Genomic DNA, 18,397 nt, shown 5'->3' with positions numbered 1-18,397 from the left:
TCAGTATATCTGACCAGTAGAGGAGATTTCTTCTGTGATTGAATGTTAAAAGGATAGCTAATCCTGGGAGTTCCTGCTAGGCACAGCGGAAACAAATCCAACTAGTAACTGTGAGGTTGCGGGTTTGATCCCTGGCCTTGCTCAGTGGCTTAAGGATCCGGCGTTGCCATGAGCTGTGGTGTAGGTCACAGATGTGGCTTGGATCTAGCATTTCTTTGGCTGTGGCGTAGGCTGGCAGCTACAGCTCCAATTTGACCCCTAGCCTGGGAACCTCCACATGCCGTGGGTGCGGCCCTAAAAAGAATAGATAGATAGATAGATAGATAGATAGATAGATAGATAGATAGATAGATAGATAAAAGGATAGCTAATCCTCAAGTCATTTTGTGTAAATTCACTGCATTTCAAAGAATTTTTGCCTTAGCATAGGTAACAGGCATTAGAAGAATGATTTTTATCACTTTAATTTGAGGCTGATCATGAGGGTCAGGCATAGGAGGACACAAAGGTACATGAAACTCACTTTGCCCTTAAAGGAACATGCATCTAGTGTGACAGAGAAGTGTACACAAGAGCCATGGATGTGCCAGATGTATTATAACAGCAAGCAATGTGCTAGGGACCATGCAGAGGAGAAAGAAATTCTTCATCTCAATAGATGAAGAGAAAGTATTTAATGAAATTCCACACCCTTGCAGAATAAAAAGGCCTTAACACACTTAGAAGAGCGTTTTCTCAAACTGAAGAAGGGACTCTGAAAAACCCACAGCTAACATCTTGTAATATCCAGTTGTCCCAGCACCATTTGTTGAAAAGACTACTCTTTCCCCAATGAATGGTCTTAGCACTGGTGTCAAAAGTTAATTGACCACCAGGTTTCTTTTTTCCTCATCCTCTTAATGCAGTATATATTATATTGATTGGTGTTCATACATTGAACTTATCCTTTTTTCTTGAGATAAATACTGGCCACGGTGTGCAATCTTTTTCTTGAGATAAATTGGCCAAGGTGTGCAGTCTTTTTAATATGCAGCTGGATATGTTGCTAGTATTTTGTTGAGGATTTTTGCATCAACATGGTCTGTAGTTTTTCATTTCTTGTCATGTCTTTGTTTGGATTTGGTATCTGGATAATACTTGCCTTATAGAATGAGTTAGGAAGTATTCTCTCCTCTTCTGTTTTTTGGGAGAGTTTGAGAAAGATTAGCATTATTTCTTTAACACAAATGGAGTAGAATTCACCAGTGAAACCATATGGTCCTGGACATCTCTATAGGATTTTTTTTCTTTCTTCTTTCCTTCCTTCCTTTCTTTCTTTTATTACTGACTTAAGTTCTTTACTTGTAGCTCTATTCAGGTTTTCCATTTTTCTTGAGTCAGGATTGATAGTTTGTATATTTCTAGGACTTTTGTCTGTTTCAACCTGGTTATCTGATTTCTTGAAAAAATTGTTCATATTATTATCTTATAATCCTTTTTATTTCTGTTAAGTTTTGTAGTAATGTCCCCACTTTTATTCCTGATTAATAATTTGAATCTTCTCTCTTTTCTTGGTGAGTCTAGCCAAACGTTTGACCATTTCATTGGTGTTTTTGAAAAGCCCACCTTTGTTTCACTGATTTTCTGTATTTTTGTTGTTATCGTCGTCGTTATTCTCTAGTCCTCATTAAAACTTGAGTCTGTATTGTTTCTTTCCTTATGCTCGTTTTGAGCTTAGCTGCCCTTTTTCAGTTTCCTGACATGGAAAGTTAGGCTCTTAATTTGAGATCTTCCTTTTTAATGTAAGCATTTACATCTATAAATTTTCCTTTGGGCACTACCGTTGTCCACCCAACAAGTTTTGGTGTGTTGTCATTCACTTTGGTTCATTTCAAGATATTTTCTATTTCCTTTTGATCCATTGGTCATGTAAGCATATGTTGTTTAATTTCCATATTTGTAAATTTTCTAAATTTCCTTTTATTACCAACCTCAATTTTATTCCCTTTATTACAGAACATACCTTGTATTATTTTTATATTTTAAACTTCATTTAGACTTGTTCTGTGGCCTAACCTACTATCTGCTCTGAACAATGTTTCATGTGTACTTAAGAAGGGATTCTGCTAGTGTTGGGTGGAGTGTCTGATAGATGTCTGTTCAGGTCTACTTGGTTCTAGTGTTGTTCGAGTCTTCTCTTTTCTTTGTGACCTTCTATCTATTCTGTCCATTATTGAAAGTGAGCTACTGAAGGTTCCAGTTATTATAGAACTCTATTTCTCCCTTCAATTCTTTCATTTGTTTTTTGTTTTTTTTTTTTTTTTTGCTATATGTCTTAATATGTTTTTGTTCCTCAGTTCCTCCATTACGGCCTTCATTTGTATAAGATAGGTATTTTCTTGTGTACCACTTTAATTATTTTGTTTTTGTTTTTTACTATATATCTTAGAATTATCTTTTTAGTAGTTACCCTGGGGATTATAAGTGACATCTTAATTTATAACAAACTAGTTCATATTAATACAACCCTAAATTTAGTATATAAAAACTTTCTACTTATTTACCTCTGACTCCCCCCCACTTTATGCTGTTATTGGTACAAATCACAGCTTTGTAAATTGTGTGCCCATCAACATAGATTTATAATTATTAGGCACTTGTCTTTTAAGTTAGGGAAAAAGTGGAAGACATAAACAAAAAATATATTAATATTGCCTTTTATGTTTTCCTAAGTAGTTCCCTTAACTGGTATGCTTTATTTTTTCATGTGGATTCCCAGTTACTGTCTAGTGCCCTTTCACTTCAGTTTGAAGGACTCTCTTTAACACTTTCTGTAGGGTCAGTCTGCTAGCATTGAACTCTCAGCTTTTACTTATCTGAGATTATCTGGGAATGTCTTAATTTCACCTTCATTTTTTAAGGACTGTTTTGCCAGATAAAATCTTGGTTATCAGTTTTGTTTTGTTTTGTTTTCTCTTACAATTTTAATATTATCACCCCACTGTCTTCTGGCTTCCATGGTTTCTGCCCGGAGATCAGCTGTTGTTATGGAGACTCTCTTATGCATGAGTTGATTTTTCTCTTGCTGCTTTTAAGTTTCTCTCTTCATGTCTGTCTTTTGATAGTGTAATTATGATGTTTCTCGGTGTGTATCTCCTCGATTTTATCCTGTTTGGAGTTCATTTTTAGATACATAGGTCAATGTCTTTCAGACATTGTTACTTCACATATTCTTTCTGTCCTTTTCACTCCTCGAATGCTTGTGTATATGTTGGTACCTTGATAATTGTCTCACAGTTTCTCTTATTTTCTGTGTGTTTTTCTTCATTCTTTTTTCCTCCTCTTACACAGCCTGGATAATCTCAATTGACTGCTCTTCAGATTTGCTGATTTTTTTTTCTTCCGGTTCCTTAAATCTGCTGTTGAACCCCTCTAGTGGACTTTTAGCTTCAATTGGACATTTCAGCTCCATAATTTCTTTTTGGCATCTTTTTGTAATTTATATCTTTATTCAATATTCTTTATTTGGTGAGTTATCATTTTCATGGTTTCAAGTTCTTTAGACATGATTTCTGTTGGTTCTTTGGGAGAATTTAAAGTAGCTTTTTCTTAGTAAGTCCAACATATAGGCTTCCATAAGGAATTTCTTTTGAAACTATTGACACTACTTTTTTTTTTTTGGTTTTGTTTGTTTGTTTGTTTGTTTGTTTTGTTTTGTTTTGCTGTGTATAGGCCATATTTTTCCTGGTATTTTTTGCCTGTCCCATAATTTTTGTTAGAGAATAGACATTTTGAATATTGTAATATGGCAACTTTGGATTTTCCCCCTGCCAGGATTTGTTGCTGCTTGTTGTAACTGTTGTTCATTTATTAATGACTTTTCTGCTAAACTAATTATGATAAGTGTAGTCTTTGTTTTGTGTGGCTACTGAAGTCTCTGTTCCATCAGCCTGGTGGTTAGCTGATGTTTGTTCAGAGATTTTCTTAAATACCTGGAACCAAAAAAAATCTCCCCGTCTTTGCAGATGAGCTCTGTGTGCTCGTGTGCTTGACACACCTTCAGCATTCAGCCAGGCAGTTTACAACTCTGCCTGAACCTCTGGTTCTTGCCTGGACAGAGCTTAAAGGTCAGCCAGAGGTGAAAGCTTAAATTCTTTTCAGGTCTTTCCTGAATATGTGCACAGCCCTGAGCCTGTACGTGACCTTCTAGAGTCTCAGGAATACATTGGAGCCTTTCAGAGACCTCATTCCCCAAAGCAGCTCATTCTCTAGGCTTGCTTTCTCAGCTTTTTAGTTAGTTTATTGTTTTTCCCAGCTCTTATCCACTGAATCAGGCAGCAGTGACTAAAACATTTGCCTATAAATGTTTCCAGAGTTACACCACTCTGGCACTGGTCAGGTTCCAAGTCAGGCAAGCTAAAAGCAAGCCCTTGAGCCAGTCTTCCAGGGAACAAATAATTAGAATTCTTTGTGAATGAGGTTCATGAGCTCCCTCCGGTACCTGTAACAAGACTGCAGGCTGTTCTTTTCAAGGTTGTCATGGAGCTGTGGAGCCGAACTGAGAAAGCGTAAGTTAAAATGCCACAGAGTTCACTGTTCTTATCAAAATTCAGCTGTTTTTCTCAAGAATTCCCCTGGTTGCCACTTTAGGGTTAGTGTCCAGGGTTCTGAAGAAGTTGACACTGACAGTTTTTGCCAGTTTAGTCATTGCTTTTATAAAGGGCAAGACTTTAAAAGTCCGTACTCTGCCATTTCATTCTGGAAAATTTTAATGGCGTAAGTATATGTGTGGAGCTGAAGCTGAGGTCAGGGCAGGCTTTGCAAGCCTGGGAAAATTATAGTCTTTCTCTGAACCTCAGTGTTCTCATATTTTCAATTTGGGAGGAAAAGTAATATATATTCACCGAGTTGTCATGAGCATCAGCTCACAAAATGTGGGTGTTAAGCACTGTGTATACTGTATAATGCTATATGAATGTCAGTTACTTTAATGTTTTAATTGTAAGTAGAGTCAAGTAAATTTTAAAAGGCTATGAGTAACATGGAAGCAAGTACTTCAAGATGAGGAAATAGGGCCTTTCTTTAGTTCTGTTGTACTGTACCATGTTGTTACTTCTTGACTTTGATTAGAACAGATAGTTCCCTGACAGTTTACAAAATTCAAAAGGTTGGAAAAGGAGAAACCATAGAGTAAAAATTGGCCACCTCTGACTGCTCCTGAGCACAAGTAATGTCCCCAGTGATAGCCTCTGTGTGTACTGGAACACACAGGTACTCGTGTTCCAAAGAGGTGCTATGACACACAAGCAAATATGAACATACGGTCTTCCCCCTTTTTGCATGAATGGTAACATATGTGATACACTATCCTGTATCCTCTCTAATGACTTTGGAAATCACAGTGATTATTCTATAAAGTCCACAAAGCCTTCTTCTTTGCTTCTTTTGCATGATATTCCATAGACACACCATAGGTTATTGAAGTGTTCCCATATGGTTGAACAGTTAGATTATGTCCAATATTTTGTTACTGAAATGTATGCATCAGTGAATAAACTTGTACGTATGTCATTTCTCTCAAAGTCTGTCTGTTGTATAAAGTTATAGATGTGGAGTTGTTGAGTCAGAGTGCACATACATTTTGTAACTTGATAAATATTGCCAAAATGTTTTCCATGAAGATTGTACCAGTGTAAAGTCACAAGAGCAGGCCATACTTGTTCTTCTCAACATTAATCCTAAAGACTAAATGTGTTTTATTTAGGTTACAAGCCCCAAGACTTCAAAGGTACTACAGAAATCACCCTCTACAAGAAGAATGGTAAGAAAACAAATCATTTTCTCTTCCCCATAATTATTAACTCCCTACATAGTGTTCTTTGCCTACATCCACCTTCTCTGTGTATAATTTGAGTCATGATATACCTTCAAACTTGATGTTTTCGATGTAGCCCCTGAAGGGATGGTCTAGGGACGCAACTAACTGTTGACTCAAAATTCATGCTTAGGCATCTGTTCACAAGTGTGAATAGCAAAGAAAGTTAGAGGGAAATGTGATCGTTATGGTAACAGGCTTAATAACATCAGGAGTGTGGAATTTACCTTAAGAGGCTCCCATGGAGCTGGAAGAAGGGATGTGAGAGAACAAAAGAGTGTTTTAAGTATACTCTTGGCTGCAGTGACCCACTGGCTGCCTGCCGTGCCGCCTGACTCCTTGTGCCCACTCCCTGACTCACTTTCCTGGTTCTTGCCAGTAACAGTAGAAAAGGACTATAAGAATGGACCCTTTCAAAAAAATTAGTCTCCTAGAGCTGCAGTAACAACGCCACAAACAGGGTGGATTCAAACAATAGGAATTTACTCTTTCACAGTTCTGGAGACTAAAACTCTGCAATCCAAGTGTGATTTTGATTGGTTCTTTCTGAAGGTTGTGAAAGAAGGATCTGTTTCGAACATCCTCCTTAGCTTTTGCTGATGCCAGGAAGCCTGAGCCTTCCTTAGCTTACAGATGCATCACTCCAGTCTCTGCCTCCATCTCTATATGGCATTTGCCCTCACCTGGAATTCAGGGCCCACTGTCCTCCAGTTTGGCCTCATCTTAGCTAATTATATTTGCAATGATTCTCTTTCCTAAGAAATTCATATTCTGAGGTCCTGGCTTAAGAGGTCAACATATTTGGTGAAGGGGACACATATTTCTTCTAGGGGATGTATTGAGTCACTTCACATAAACCCTTGACATCAACCAAACCAGCCTTTGAGAATGTACAAATTTAAAATCATTGCATGAGCAGTAATAGCCAGATCCTCAAATGGAAATTTATTTCTGCTCATCTCTAAATAGAAAACTAATTTTTAAAACACTCAAAATTTCAAAACAAAAGAAATTTTCCATTGAATTCTAACACAACAGAATTCTTTTGTTAATGAGACAGCACTGTACTTTGGATGTTCCATTTGGATGAGCGCTCCAAGGTGCCCAGGCTAATCAGAGCACATGAAAGCAGAGACACCCTTTCTCAACAGCTGTCCACACTCTGCTCTTCACAGTCTTATTATCACACTTGAAGGGGTCAAGTTTGGTGTTCATCTGGAATTCAGTTGGGGATGACCATTCATTGCTACTGACTAAAGAAAAAAGATATTTGCAAATCCACATTTTCAAAACCTGAAATGTTTCAGAAGGGTGATCGTCTTAAAATAAATTGAAATACAGAATTCTGCTTCAAGTAGGTTTATTTAGGGCATTGTTCAAGAAAATTCACCAAGAGAAATATTAGACTTTTGTCATAACCCAGTTTTACTTCCCTTATAACTTTAAGGCATTACGATGGGACCTAAGCATATACCAAAAGTATATCCCAGGTTAAGTTTAGTCATTAGTGAATTTCCTGTTTCATTCTGATTAAATCTGAGTCATGGTTCCATGGTTCTCTAATTCAGAATGCCACTGATTTTCATATTTCTTAAGTGCAGTCATTGTGTGATATTCACCTGAGTTTGATAGAATGTGCTGCGTTTTTTCTCATTGGCAGTCTGACGTGCCAGAGGGAGTCATAAGGGTCCATGCACCCCTTCTCTCCAAGGTGTCCATGGCCATTCAGCTCAACAGTCAAACCAAAGCCAAAGACATACTGGCAAAGTTTCAATACGAGAACAGGTGAGTAGAAGTGAATATGGGTCTCTGAACAGGAGGATGAACTTGCATCTGCTGGGCAGCTCCAGGCATGTGAAAACTTGACCTTTCTGAAAAATCAGAACCTGCTACTTTATAGGACTTCACTAGTAAATGAAGAATCAAAAGTAGAGAAAGAAGTTAGGTAGACCATAGAATTATCAGTAACAAAAATTTTTTTTTCAAGGAATTTCTACAATTGGGATTCTTAATGGTTATCTTCTATATTGGTGGCTTCATTTACTCAATGCATTTTACTTTTTATTTGCATATAAAATATAGCAATTTACTTTTGTAGATGTCTTGATATATTTCCAGTTACTTCATTAATTTCAGGCTCCACTGGGCTTTAACATGGTTATATCAGGGAGAGTTTATGTAGTTGAATGAACATCATAACTGTTGGGTTTTTTTGCATATCTGTCTTAAGTCACCTTAAAGAGCATACGTACATCATGAAAGTTTTTGTTCAGGCATGCAGCACTTAAGGATAAACATATGCCCTGAGATTTTTTTAAAAATCTAGCCATTGTAAAACAGGTACAAATTGGTGGTCTCTAGTAAAACTTATGGTTATCCTTTAAAAGAACCTTTCCTGGAGTTCCCATCATGGCACAGTGGTTAACGAATCCGACTAAGAACCATGAGGTTGCGAGTTTGATCCCTCGCCTTGCTCAGTGGGTTAAGGATCCAGCGTTGCTGTGAGCTGTGGTGTAGGTTGCAGATGTGGCTCGGATCCCCCATTGCTCTGGCTCTGGCATAGGCCGGCGACTACAGCTCCAATTCGACCCCTAGCCTGGGAAACTCCATATGCCATGGGAGCGGCCCAAGAAATGGCAAAAAGACAAAAAAATAAAAAAATTAAAAAGATTCTTTCCAATCCTATTAAAAAGAAGTAGCCATTATGGCAAAAAAAGACAATTGCAAAATGCTATCTACTTTAAGCCTCCATTTATATAACAGTTTTGAAATGGAGGATATATGAGTGTTTGCCAGAGGTTGAGAAGGGTGATCCTGGAAATTCGAGTTGCCTTGATACCAAAACTAGACAAAGACAGTACAAAACAGTCAAACAAACAAACACTGTGGAACAATATCTCATGAGTCTAGATGCAAAAGTCCTCAGCAAAATGTTAGCAAATGTAATCCAATGTATATTAAAGAAATTATACAGCAAGACCAAATGGGATTTTGTTCAGGTATGCGAGATTAGTTCGACCTTCAAAAGTTAGTCACTGTAGTCCACTGTATCAATTGGGAAAAAAAAAGCATATGATCATGTTAGTTGCTGCAGAAAAAGCATTTGACAAAATCCAACGCTCATTCTTGATAAAATGTCTGAGCAAATTCAGAAAAAGAACTTGCGCAACTTGATGAGATCATCTATGAAAACCTACAGCTAACATCATACTTAATAATGAAAGACTGAATGCTTTCTCTCCAAGATCAGGAACTCCAGTCTGATTCAACATACTAGTGGAAGATTAAGGCACTGCAGTGAAGAGGAAAAAAGAGAAGGCACAGAGATTGTAAAGGAAGAAATAAAACTATTTGTATCTGCATATGACATGATTATCTACATCAAATTGTTTAATCTTTAAAAAAAAAAGACCTCCCAGAACCAACAAGTGAGTTCAGCAAGGTTTCAGGATATAAGATAAACACCCCAAAATCAGTAATATGTAGAAATCAAATTTAAAATCAAAGTATGCTACAGCTGCAGCAAAAAAAAGGGGGGGGGGTGAAAGGACAAGCTAAAGACTTGAAGAAAATATTCATTAACTCATATCCAACAGGGGACTGGTATCTAGAATGTACAAAGAACACTCAAAACTCAATACCAAAAAAAACCCCAAACAATCTGGTTTGAAAATGGGCAGGAGACATGAACAGATATTTCATGAAGAAGATATGCAGATGACAAACATGAGGTAAAAGATGAGATCATCTATGAAAACCTGCAGCTGACATCATACCTAATGATGAAAGATCATCAGAGAAAAACAGTGATCATGGTTAAACATGAGAATGGCTAAAAAATAATGGCAACACCACTTACTAGTGAAGATACAGAGAAACGGGATCCCTCATACGTTGGCGGTAGGCATGCAAACGAATACAGTCACTCTGGAAAACAGTTTGATTGTTTCTCGTAAAACTGAATATGCAACTACCCTGTGATCCAGCATTCCTGTTCCTGGCCATTTATCCCAAAGAAATGATGATTATGTTTACACAAACACCTGCACACAAATGCTTATAGCAGTTTTATTTATAATAGTTAAAAACTGGAAAAAAAAAAAAACCCATATGTTCTTCAGCAGGTGAATGGCTATACAGACCGTGGTCCACCCGCACCATGGTATGCTGCTCAGCAGTACAGATCAAACCACCAGCGTGACTCTCCAGGGATCTCTGTGATGGGGGAAAAAAAAAGAAAAAAAGTCAATACAGAAAAGTTCCATACTTTGTCCATTTATAGAACATTTCTATAAATGACAAGTTTATAGGATTGTAGACTCCAGGGATGAGGAATGGAGGATGAAGACAAGGAGAGGGCATGGGTGTGGCTGTAAAAGGGAAACAGCCCTTGTGGGGAAGATTGAATCCATGTGGACCTTCTGGTTGTGCTATCGCAGTATTTATTTACTGCAGTAGTTATGGGGGAAACTAGGTAAAGACTACACAGAATGTGTCTGTATACTTCCCTTTAACCACATGCACATCTACAGTTGTCTCACATACGATGTTTAAACAAGCAAAGAGGGTACACATCCTTCTCCCCACAGTGGAGAGCTGAGGACAGTCTTTCTGAAGTAACCAGTCTGATCGTGCAAGGGGACTAGAGTTCAGCGCCAGTCTTTCCAGACCCTTCTGCCCAGCATCCTCGTTGGCAGTGGAAAATTTAAATGGGGCACTTATCTTCCCTGACTTGCTTTCATTATAGGAACATGTCATGAAGACAGCTGTAGACAGTGTGCAAAGCACCGAGCAAGCTTAGGAATGTGACGTGGGCCAAGGAGAGGCTTTGGTTCAGTGTTTGGCAAGTCCAGAAATGAAACCTGGCTTCTTTCGAACAGAGAGTGATGGGGCCAGTGACACAGCAGTATTAAACATCCAGCAGCTCCTGGCCAGCCTCAATGTGTCAGTGAAGTTTTCCTCTCTCGAATGGAGCTGGCAGAAGTGGCTCTCGGGCTGGTAGCTTCAATCTTGGTTTGAAATCATCCATCTTCTCTGCCTCAGATGCTTGTCTGGGTCAAAAAAAAGTTTTTATCATCACTTCAGTCATAATGATGGTTTATGTGCTATATTTCACTCCAGGCAGAATGAATTGTTTGTTGCCATGGTTATTTAATCCACAGATTTACCTCAGATCTTGGAAGAGGATTAAAATTATATTGCTTTCTTTTTTCAGTCATGGTTCTTCGGGATGCATTAAAATTCAGAACCAAAGATTATATGAAATTGGAGGTAATATAGGTAAGCATTCTTGAATAAAGTTTTACTCAAGTCTCTGATAACTCTAAAAGAAATATAATGCTATTACTACAAAAGTATATCTTACAAGTTTCTTAGGTATAAAATCAAAATCACTGTGTCTGATTTTTAAAATCTCATATAAGAACAGTATGACTCTCCTAAAATATTTTCGGAATTTACACATAAATATTTGGGTTGATACGGAGCAGACTTTTGAGTCTTTTAAATGTGACTCTGAAAGTTGGAGATTCCCTTTCTGGAGATTCATGCCCAACGAAAGGAGAACATTGTGGAAGGTTCAGGCCCACGACTCCCTTTTTGTTTAACTGCCCTGTTTCACGCGCAGCCCAAGTTCATTCTTGCGACTTCTTGCAGGGAAAACTAAAAGGAACCAAAGAACCTTCCCTCTCCGAGCATCTGCGTCCTTGTCTTCTCCTGGGCCCCCTCACGGTCAGCATGAAGCGCACATGCTCCTGTTTAGGCCAGAGCCTCCCTCCTGCCGGATGCGAGCTCCGGTCATTCTCCCCTTCTGTCCGCTGTCATCATTTCCCTCTGCGAACACATTTTTGTAACTTCGCTCATCGGCACAAACTCCCTCTTGACTCATGTCTACGCCCCTGCGTCTCTTGCACTTCTGGCAAAAGCTCCTTGAGCCGGTCATCTCTACTCCAGTGGCCTCCTCTCCTCTCTTGAGGCCACTCCAGTCAAGCTTCACCCCTCCACACTTCTCCAGAATTGCTCTTTTGTCAAGGTCACTGGAGAACTCTTAGGCTGTGAAATCCAGTGCCTCTTTCTGTCTTTGGGCACTGCCTGAGTAGTTCTTTCCCTCCTTTGAAAAACATTCTCTTTCCTGGTTTCAAGCCCCCCTAAGCAGCTGGCTCCCCGCCCCACTGCTTCACCAGCTGCTCCTTCTGAGCCTTAGGTGCCTGTTACTCCTCGTCCTCAGGACCTCTGAACACTGGGACACCTCTGCACTGCTCTGCATGCAGCTCGATGCTGCCACCTCTCGAGTTCACTCCCTGCAGACACCGACTCTCATGCCCAGTCACCCACACATTTGGCCCTGGGGCCCCCACACCTGCTCTGACTTTGCCCAGATGCTTTCCGTCAAGTGGTTCACTCCTCACTCCCTCGCCTCTGCCAGGTGTTTGCTGCTGTATTAGCTTCTCAGCAAGATCTTCCGCAGGGCACCCTCTCTCTGTGCCTCCTGGCTCTCTCATTCTCATGTGTTTTTATCACTGTCAGACTTAAGTTCTCCTTGCTTATTTTCTACTTGCCTTTTACCACTTTTAGGACATAAGCACCCAAGGACAAGTATTTTTGACTGTCTGATGCATGGCTGTAGCCTCAGCTAGCATGCAACTCAAGGAATATCTGAGAAATGAATGAATGCATCAGTCAAGCAGTTAAATCTTGACAGTTTTGTTTGAGACTTCAGTACCATTTCAAACACACTCTACATACAGATTTTTAAATATATGTGCAATATATATTTCTATATTTCTATATTTTTTTCAAATATATATTCAAATATACTTGCCCCATGGAATGATCTCTCTCTTTTTTTTTTTTTTTTGTGGTTATTATTACCAGATCTCCTGCTTATAGGAAAACCTAAATAACCATTCCTAAAATGAACTTGATGTTACTGTCTAGGCCTGGTCATTCTATAAAGCCGTTGAAGGATGTATTATATAAATGATCATTAAAGAGTATCATATAAATGAGTTGATAACTGGAACAAGATCTTGCCATATTTTTCTGAGTCTAGGGAACAGTTTGCCTGTGGTTGATATGTCTGTGTTTTGCACAGTGTCATCTGGGATTTATTTGAAGTACTTTACTGTCAGAAAGAAACAGAGAAGGAGGAAAGGCCTGCTCCACTAAGAAATTTTAAACCATGTCTGCTTTTCTCTGAGAGTTCTATATTGGCCTTATTTGAGCCATAACAACACACGTGTACACACATGCACGCACAGCAGGGTGCGCCCTCGGAAACATTCTCTGACTTTTCTTTCTTTTAGGACAGCACTGCTTGGATCCAGATGCTTATATATTGGATGTGTATCATGTAAATCCTCAAGCAGAATGGGTGATTAAACCCCAAGCAATTGTTTGAAATACCTTCCAAGATGGCAGCCATCGTGTCTACATGCCAAGAAGTCCTTCCTACATTGAGTAGGGAAAAAAAACAAGACTGCTTTTGACATGTTAGTTCCTAGAACCCTCTTGGTGTTTCTCAGCCCAACTGGTGTCTCCGGCCCATGTCAACACAAACTGTGCAAGAGGAGCTGGTTGACCATCCAAGCTGAAGCTCTCTTGATGGTTCCTTGATAGCAGTGAAGGAAAGAGGATATGACCTTTCTAGACGAAAGGCCAATAGAGAATATGGAGCTCCAGTGATTTCTAACACTCTGACTTCACAGCAGAGATGAACTTGGTCCTATTCCTGGGAATAAGAGACACTTCTCGGGGTAGCAGATGCTACCAAACCCAAGAGATGGAAAAGACTTTTTTTATGCTTATGTTTTTTATATATGCATATTGACCTTTTTGAACAAGAATGTCAGAAAACCAAAACTCTCTGCTCTGAAAAATAATTCAGATCTACTTTCCAAAGAGAATCCGTTTCCAAAGTCACTCATACAATATTTATGCTCTGAATTGGAGGAGGAGAAACTTCTGTTTCAAGACCCCTGTATTGTTGTGTGTGTTGTACTGTATAACGGCTGTTGGCATTCTGGTGCAAACGAACATTTTCCTGTCATGGACTCTTGAAAGTTGATATTTTCAAAGTGTATTCTCTTATGAGCACAAGTCCTCATAGTTAAGGTAGGTTGACAAAGGGTGTTCTTGTGCTTTTATAACCTCCGGTGTAGTCAACAGTCACAGAGCCTCTCTTTTCTCATCATCGTCATGGTGCTCCGTGAATAGCTTTTCATGTGCCAGGCACAGATTTCCTTTCTTAATCAAACATATCATTTTTTTTTATATTTCACAAGCATGGATAATCACTTCTGCAGCCCCAGTTTTAAAGTGCAGAACTGCCTGTGTCCAACTGTTCTTTATCCAAGAGTGCTGAAAAATCCTGTTATATCCAGATTTTACATGCGGTAAAAGCAGATTTTGTTTCTGTTCATCAATCATAGACTTGGCCAGGCCCTGTGGATTAGCATCCGGCTTTCAAATCAGATGCATGGTTGGTGAGCTGAAAACTGCCTCGCTATCAAGATCTGTGGAGCCATTTTCCAGAGCTGCAATTGGTGAGAGAGAAAACACATTTCTCCAGGATTCTAACTGAGAGCGAATCTCAGATGTGCCAAGGGGTTGGACAGCCTTGCCTTTCTCCTGGAGACTGTGATACAGTCCATCTAGGGGTGGCCGGAAGTGGGGACAGAGGTCTCATTTATCCCACCTGTGGATTAGAATCTAAAGGTTGAGATTTTGATCAATTTATATCAGGTTTAATGAAACGTAATGCCCTAATGACTCTCTTGCAATTCAAGTAGACAAAGTTGCTCACAAATGCAGAAAACATTTCATCTGTTTACCAAGTCTCAAAACATAATGTGATAATAATTTAAGGCCATATTATAGAAGAAATCTTTTATATGCTCATTATGCCTTGGTATCTATAAAAAAAATTACTTATATTCAACATGTAGATAATTGCATTTCTGGCCGCTAGAATTTTGTTATATTTTAATAGAAAACTCAAATATCCATTCATTTCATTTATTTGAGAATTTTTATCTCCTTTGCCTGAAAATCCATTAGAAGATAAACATGTGTTCTGTTGGTTTATATTTATTCCTGCATTTCATCCGTTTTCAGTAGACGGCATATGAGTCTGCATAACAAACTTTGAGGGTCTGTTGTCATTTTTGCAATTCAAACAACAAAAGTAAACATTATACTTCTGTAGTTGCTAAAGTCCAAAACATAAGATGGCAGTAATTTATGCCCCTATACATGGAGGAAATTCTTCAAATTAGCTGCCTTACACGTCTGTGTGTAAATTAAAATGGCAACTGATTTTTCTCATTGAATTTCCTATCATTTAGAAAAAAACCCTGTTTTGTTTAGAAAAAGTCACGGATCTATCAATTTAATTTTTTATTTGTGAATTTTTATTTATTTTCACTGAGAACACATTAGGACTGATTGTGTAAGTTCTGAATGTTTTAAAATTTATTCCAGTAGTCATTGGTTTTAAATAAATGGCTAATAGATGACAGGTTAAAAACAATTAATTCAAAAATTAATTCTGAATTTTCACTATTGTGTGGTTTTAGATGTCAAAGGCTTAGCCCAGTCAGTAACTTTAAATTAGTCACTTTAGTGCATTCAAGGATGTGTGACGACTGTGTAAAAATGGGAGGCCATGTCAATGCCCGTATCATTGGACCTAACTTGTATTCTTTTTGGGGTGGGGGGATGCATTTGCAGCATATGGAGGTTCCCAGGCTAGGGGTCAAATCAAGCTACAACTGCCAGCCTATGCCACAGCCACAGTAAAGCGGGATCCAGGCTTCCATCTTCAACCTACACCGCAGCTCAGGGCAATGCTGGATCCTTAACCCATTGATCGGGGATCGAACCTGCATCCTCATGGATCCTAGTCAGGTTTCTTAACCACTGAGCCACAAAGGGAACTCTCTTAAGTTGTATTTACTCATAAAAGTTACCTAAGTGATTACAGAAGAATTTCCAGTAGACACACAAACTAATCTTTGTGTGGTTAAAGAAGTTCTTTTTACTAATCTTAATCCTTTTTTTTTAATTACTTTTATTCTTAATGAATAAACAAACCACCCCTATGATTAAAGTTAAAAACGCTCATCACTTAAGTGTTGAAAAAACTATCTTTCCCTTAGGAGGAATTGTTTTTAAATAGTTATAGTAATCTGTAAAAATGAATGGTATAAAGGCAAACATGAGTGCTATATCTGCAAACAAAAGAAGAGTCAGATACTGGGCTTCTAAATTCTCTTCTTGATAGCTTCCCCCTCACCTTGTCCCAGGCGCTCTTGGTGTACAGTTAGGGAAATGGTAAAAGCATTAGAGAAAGTTAACGTTTTAGGAACACTTCTTCAGAAAAAAAAAAAAATAACAGAACAGCTCATTCTTTCCTCCGTTCTGCAAAAGAAGATCCTTTTGCTGAACAGCTCACTTGGGGAAACAATTCTTGGAGTCAGTGATCTTTGAACAAACTGGAATATTAATCTTTTTACAATGTATATACGATATAAACTACCTCACTTGTATGTCTTGGGGAAGAAATTAATGGACGTTAACAATATTTGTTATAAACTGTCCCTGAATCATATTATTTAAGTCACTTCAGCTAGCCTTCAATGTACATTTAATAATATACATTTAATGATGTAAAATATTTTTAGGAAAAGCTTTAAAACCAAAAATACCCTGTAACTGTGATGTGTGCTGTAGACGCTGAGGGAATCTGTGTCCCTCTCTCAATGTCTTGTGTGTCCAGCCATGTGGAGACCAGGTTTGCAAACGTGGGAATTAACTCCTTCTCCTTTCATCCCTTTTCACGTGCTTTCCCCACATTGCAATTGACTAAAAGTACCGTGAGATTAAAGTGCCCCTTCTTTCTCTCAGGCCTGTTTTACCTGTTTTCCATAAATGTATTACATGTCTGAAAGGAATATAGAGTATGGGCTTGAATAGTTCCTATTTTCCGACAGGCACTCGCAACTGTTTTTTTATAAATATGTCATGTAATAAAAAATAATGTGACATGAGTTAAAATGTTTCTTTCAAACATTCTTAACAGTTTTACACACACATATCTTAATCTAAAAATATCGTCTTTTCTTTCAGGCATTCTCCAACTGTTTGCTAAAACTATGTGATTAGATTGAAAAAACCATATATTATCACTAGGTCGCCAACTTTTTATGTTGTCTCCAATCTCGAACAGATTGATTCTTTTGTCCCATCAGTTTCATTGTTAAATATAATATGTATGTTGCATTTTATCCATAAAAATAAAGATAAAGAAGTGGAAGGGTTATCATGAAAGTTATTCTATTCAACGAGTTTGAGGGCACCATGTGCTGGTGAAGGAAGAGGAGCTTTAAAGTCAGGTTTGTGTCAGCATGGTCTCTGTCACCTGCTAGCCAGATGGTTGTCTTGTGTAAAAGTCACAAGACACTGGAGTAATTAATGGTGGCTGTGGCTGTTTGTGGGTAAGGTTCAGATTGCATAAGCAAAAACTATACACAACTTGGTTTGAATAGGTCCTTTTTTTTTTTTTTTTTTTTTGTCTTTTTTTGTTTGTTTGTTTGGCTACACCCATTGTGGTGTAGCAGAAATGAATCTGACTAGGAACCATGAAGATTCAGGTTTGATCCCTGGCCTTGCTCAGTGGGTTAAGGATCCGGCGTTGCCATGTGTAGGTCGCAGATGTGGCTCGGATCTGGTGTTGCTGTGGCTGTGGCATAGGCCAGAGGCTACAGCTCTGATTCGACCCCTAGCGTGGGAACCTCCATATGCCGTGGGTGTAGCCCTAAGAAGATAAAAGACAAAAAACAAAAACTCTTCAATAGATACAGAAAAGAAAGGAATTGGATGAATTAAATGCTCGTTCATGATTTTTTCACACTCTGTATTTTACTGTATATATTGTGTAAAGGGCATAATGATTAGAAAAGAAGAAATAGGGAGTTCCCATCGTGGCTCAGTGGTTAACGAATCTGACTAGGAACCATGAGGTTGCGGGTTCAATCTCTGGCCTCACTCAGTGGGTAAGAATCTGGCGTTGCCATGACCTGTGGTGTAGGTCACAGACGTGGCTCGGATCTGGTGGTGTTGTGGCTGTGGCATAGGCCGGCGGCTACAGCTCCGATTAGACCCCTAGCCTGGGAACCTCCAGATGCCGCAGGAGCGGCCCTAGAAAAGATAAGAAAAAAAGGAAAAGAAGAAATAAAAGTTTCCATTTGCAAATGACATGTTTATTTAATATGCAAAAGCCTAAGTAGTATCTTCAGCTATTAGCACTTAATAACATGATTTAGCAAGGTCATGGCATACAAGATTATTCTATAAAAATCAACTCTTTTTTATACTAGCAGCAAGCAATTGGAAAATAATTTTTTTTTTGTTTTTTTTTTTGTTTTTTTGCTATTTCTTGGGCCACTCCCGAGGCATATGGAGGTTCCCAGGCTAGGGGTCCAATCGGAGCCGTAGCCGCCGGCCTACGCCAGAGCCACAACAATGCAGGATCCCAGCCACGTC

The 18,397-nt window shown here is 38.7% G+C and overlaps 1 protein-coding gene across 50 annotated transcripts in view; it reads left to right on the top strand.

The window, feature by feature from the left end:
- ARHGAP28 (Rho GTPase activating protein 28) overlaps positions 1-17,168 on the top strand; it is a 187,492-nt gene extending 170,324 nt beyond the window's left edge. For 21 of the 50 annotated variants that reach the window (XM_084964207.1, XM_084964190.1, XM_084964187.1 and 18 more), the window contains 4 exons: positions 5,744-5,800; positions 7,515-7,639; positions 11,070-11,134; positions 13,159-17,168. In XM_084964207.1, coding sequence (XP_084820333.1) covers positions 5,744-5,800; positions 7,515-7,639; positions 11,070-11,134; positions 13,159-13,253 — 342 coding nt within the window. In that variant the 3' untranslated portion in view covers positions 13,254-17,168. The remainder of the gene's footprint in view (positions 1-5,743; positions 5,801-7,514; positions 7,640-11,069; positions 11,135-13,158) is intronic. The other 29 variants (XR_014807625.1, XR_014807623.1, XR_014807634.1 and 26 more) reach the window with 3 other exon arrangements.
- Positions 17,169-18,397: the final 1,229 nt, after the last annotated feature.

This window comes from Sus scrofa, chromosome 6, assembly GCF_054392235.1.
Source record: "Sus scrofa isolate SSC_HxYL_T2T_F1_AM1 chromosome 6, Sscrofa_HxYL_maternal_Yorkshire_Landrace_v2.0, whole genome shotgun sequence".
NCBI classification, from domain to species: domain Eukaryota; kingdom Metazoa; phylum Chordata; class Mammalia; order Artiodactyla; family Suidae; genus Sus; species Sus scrofa.
Note: the sequence above shows the minus strand (reverse complement) of the source record. Positions and strands in the feature narration are given on the sequence as shown.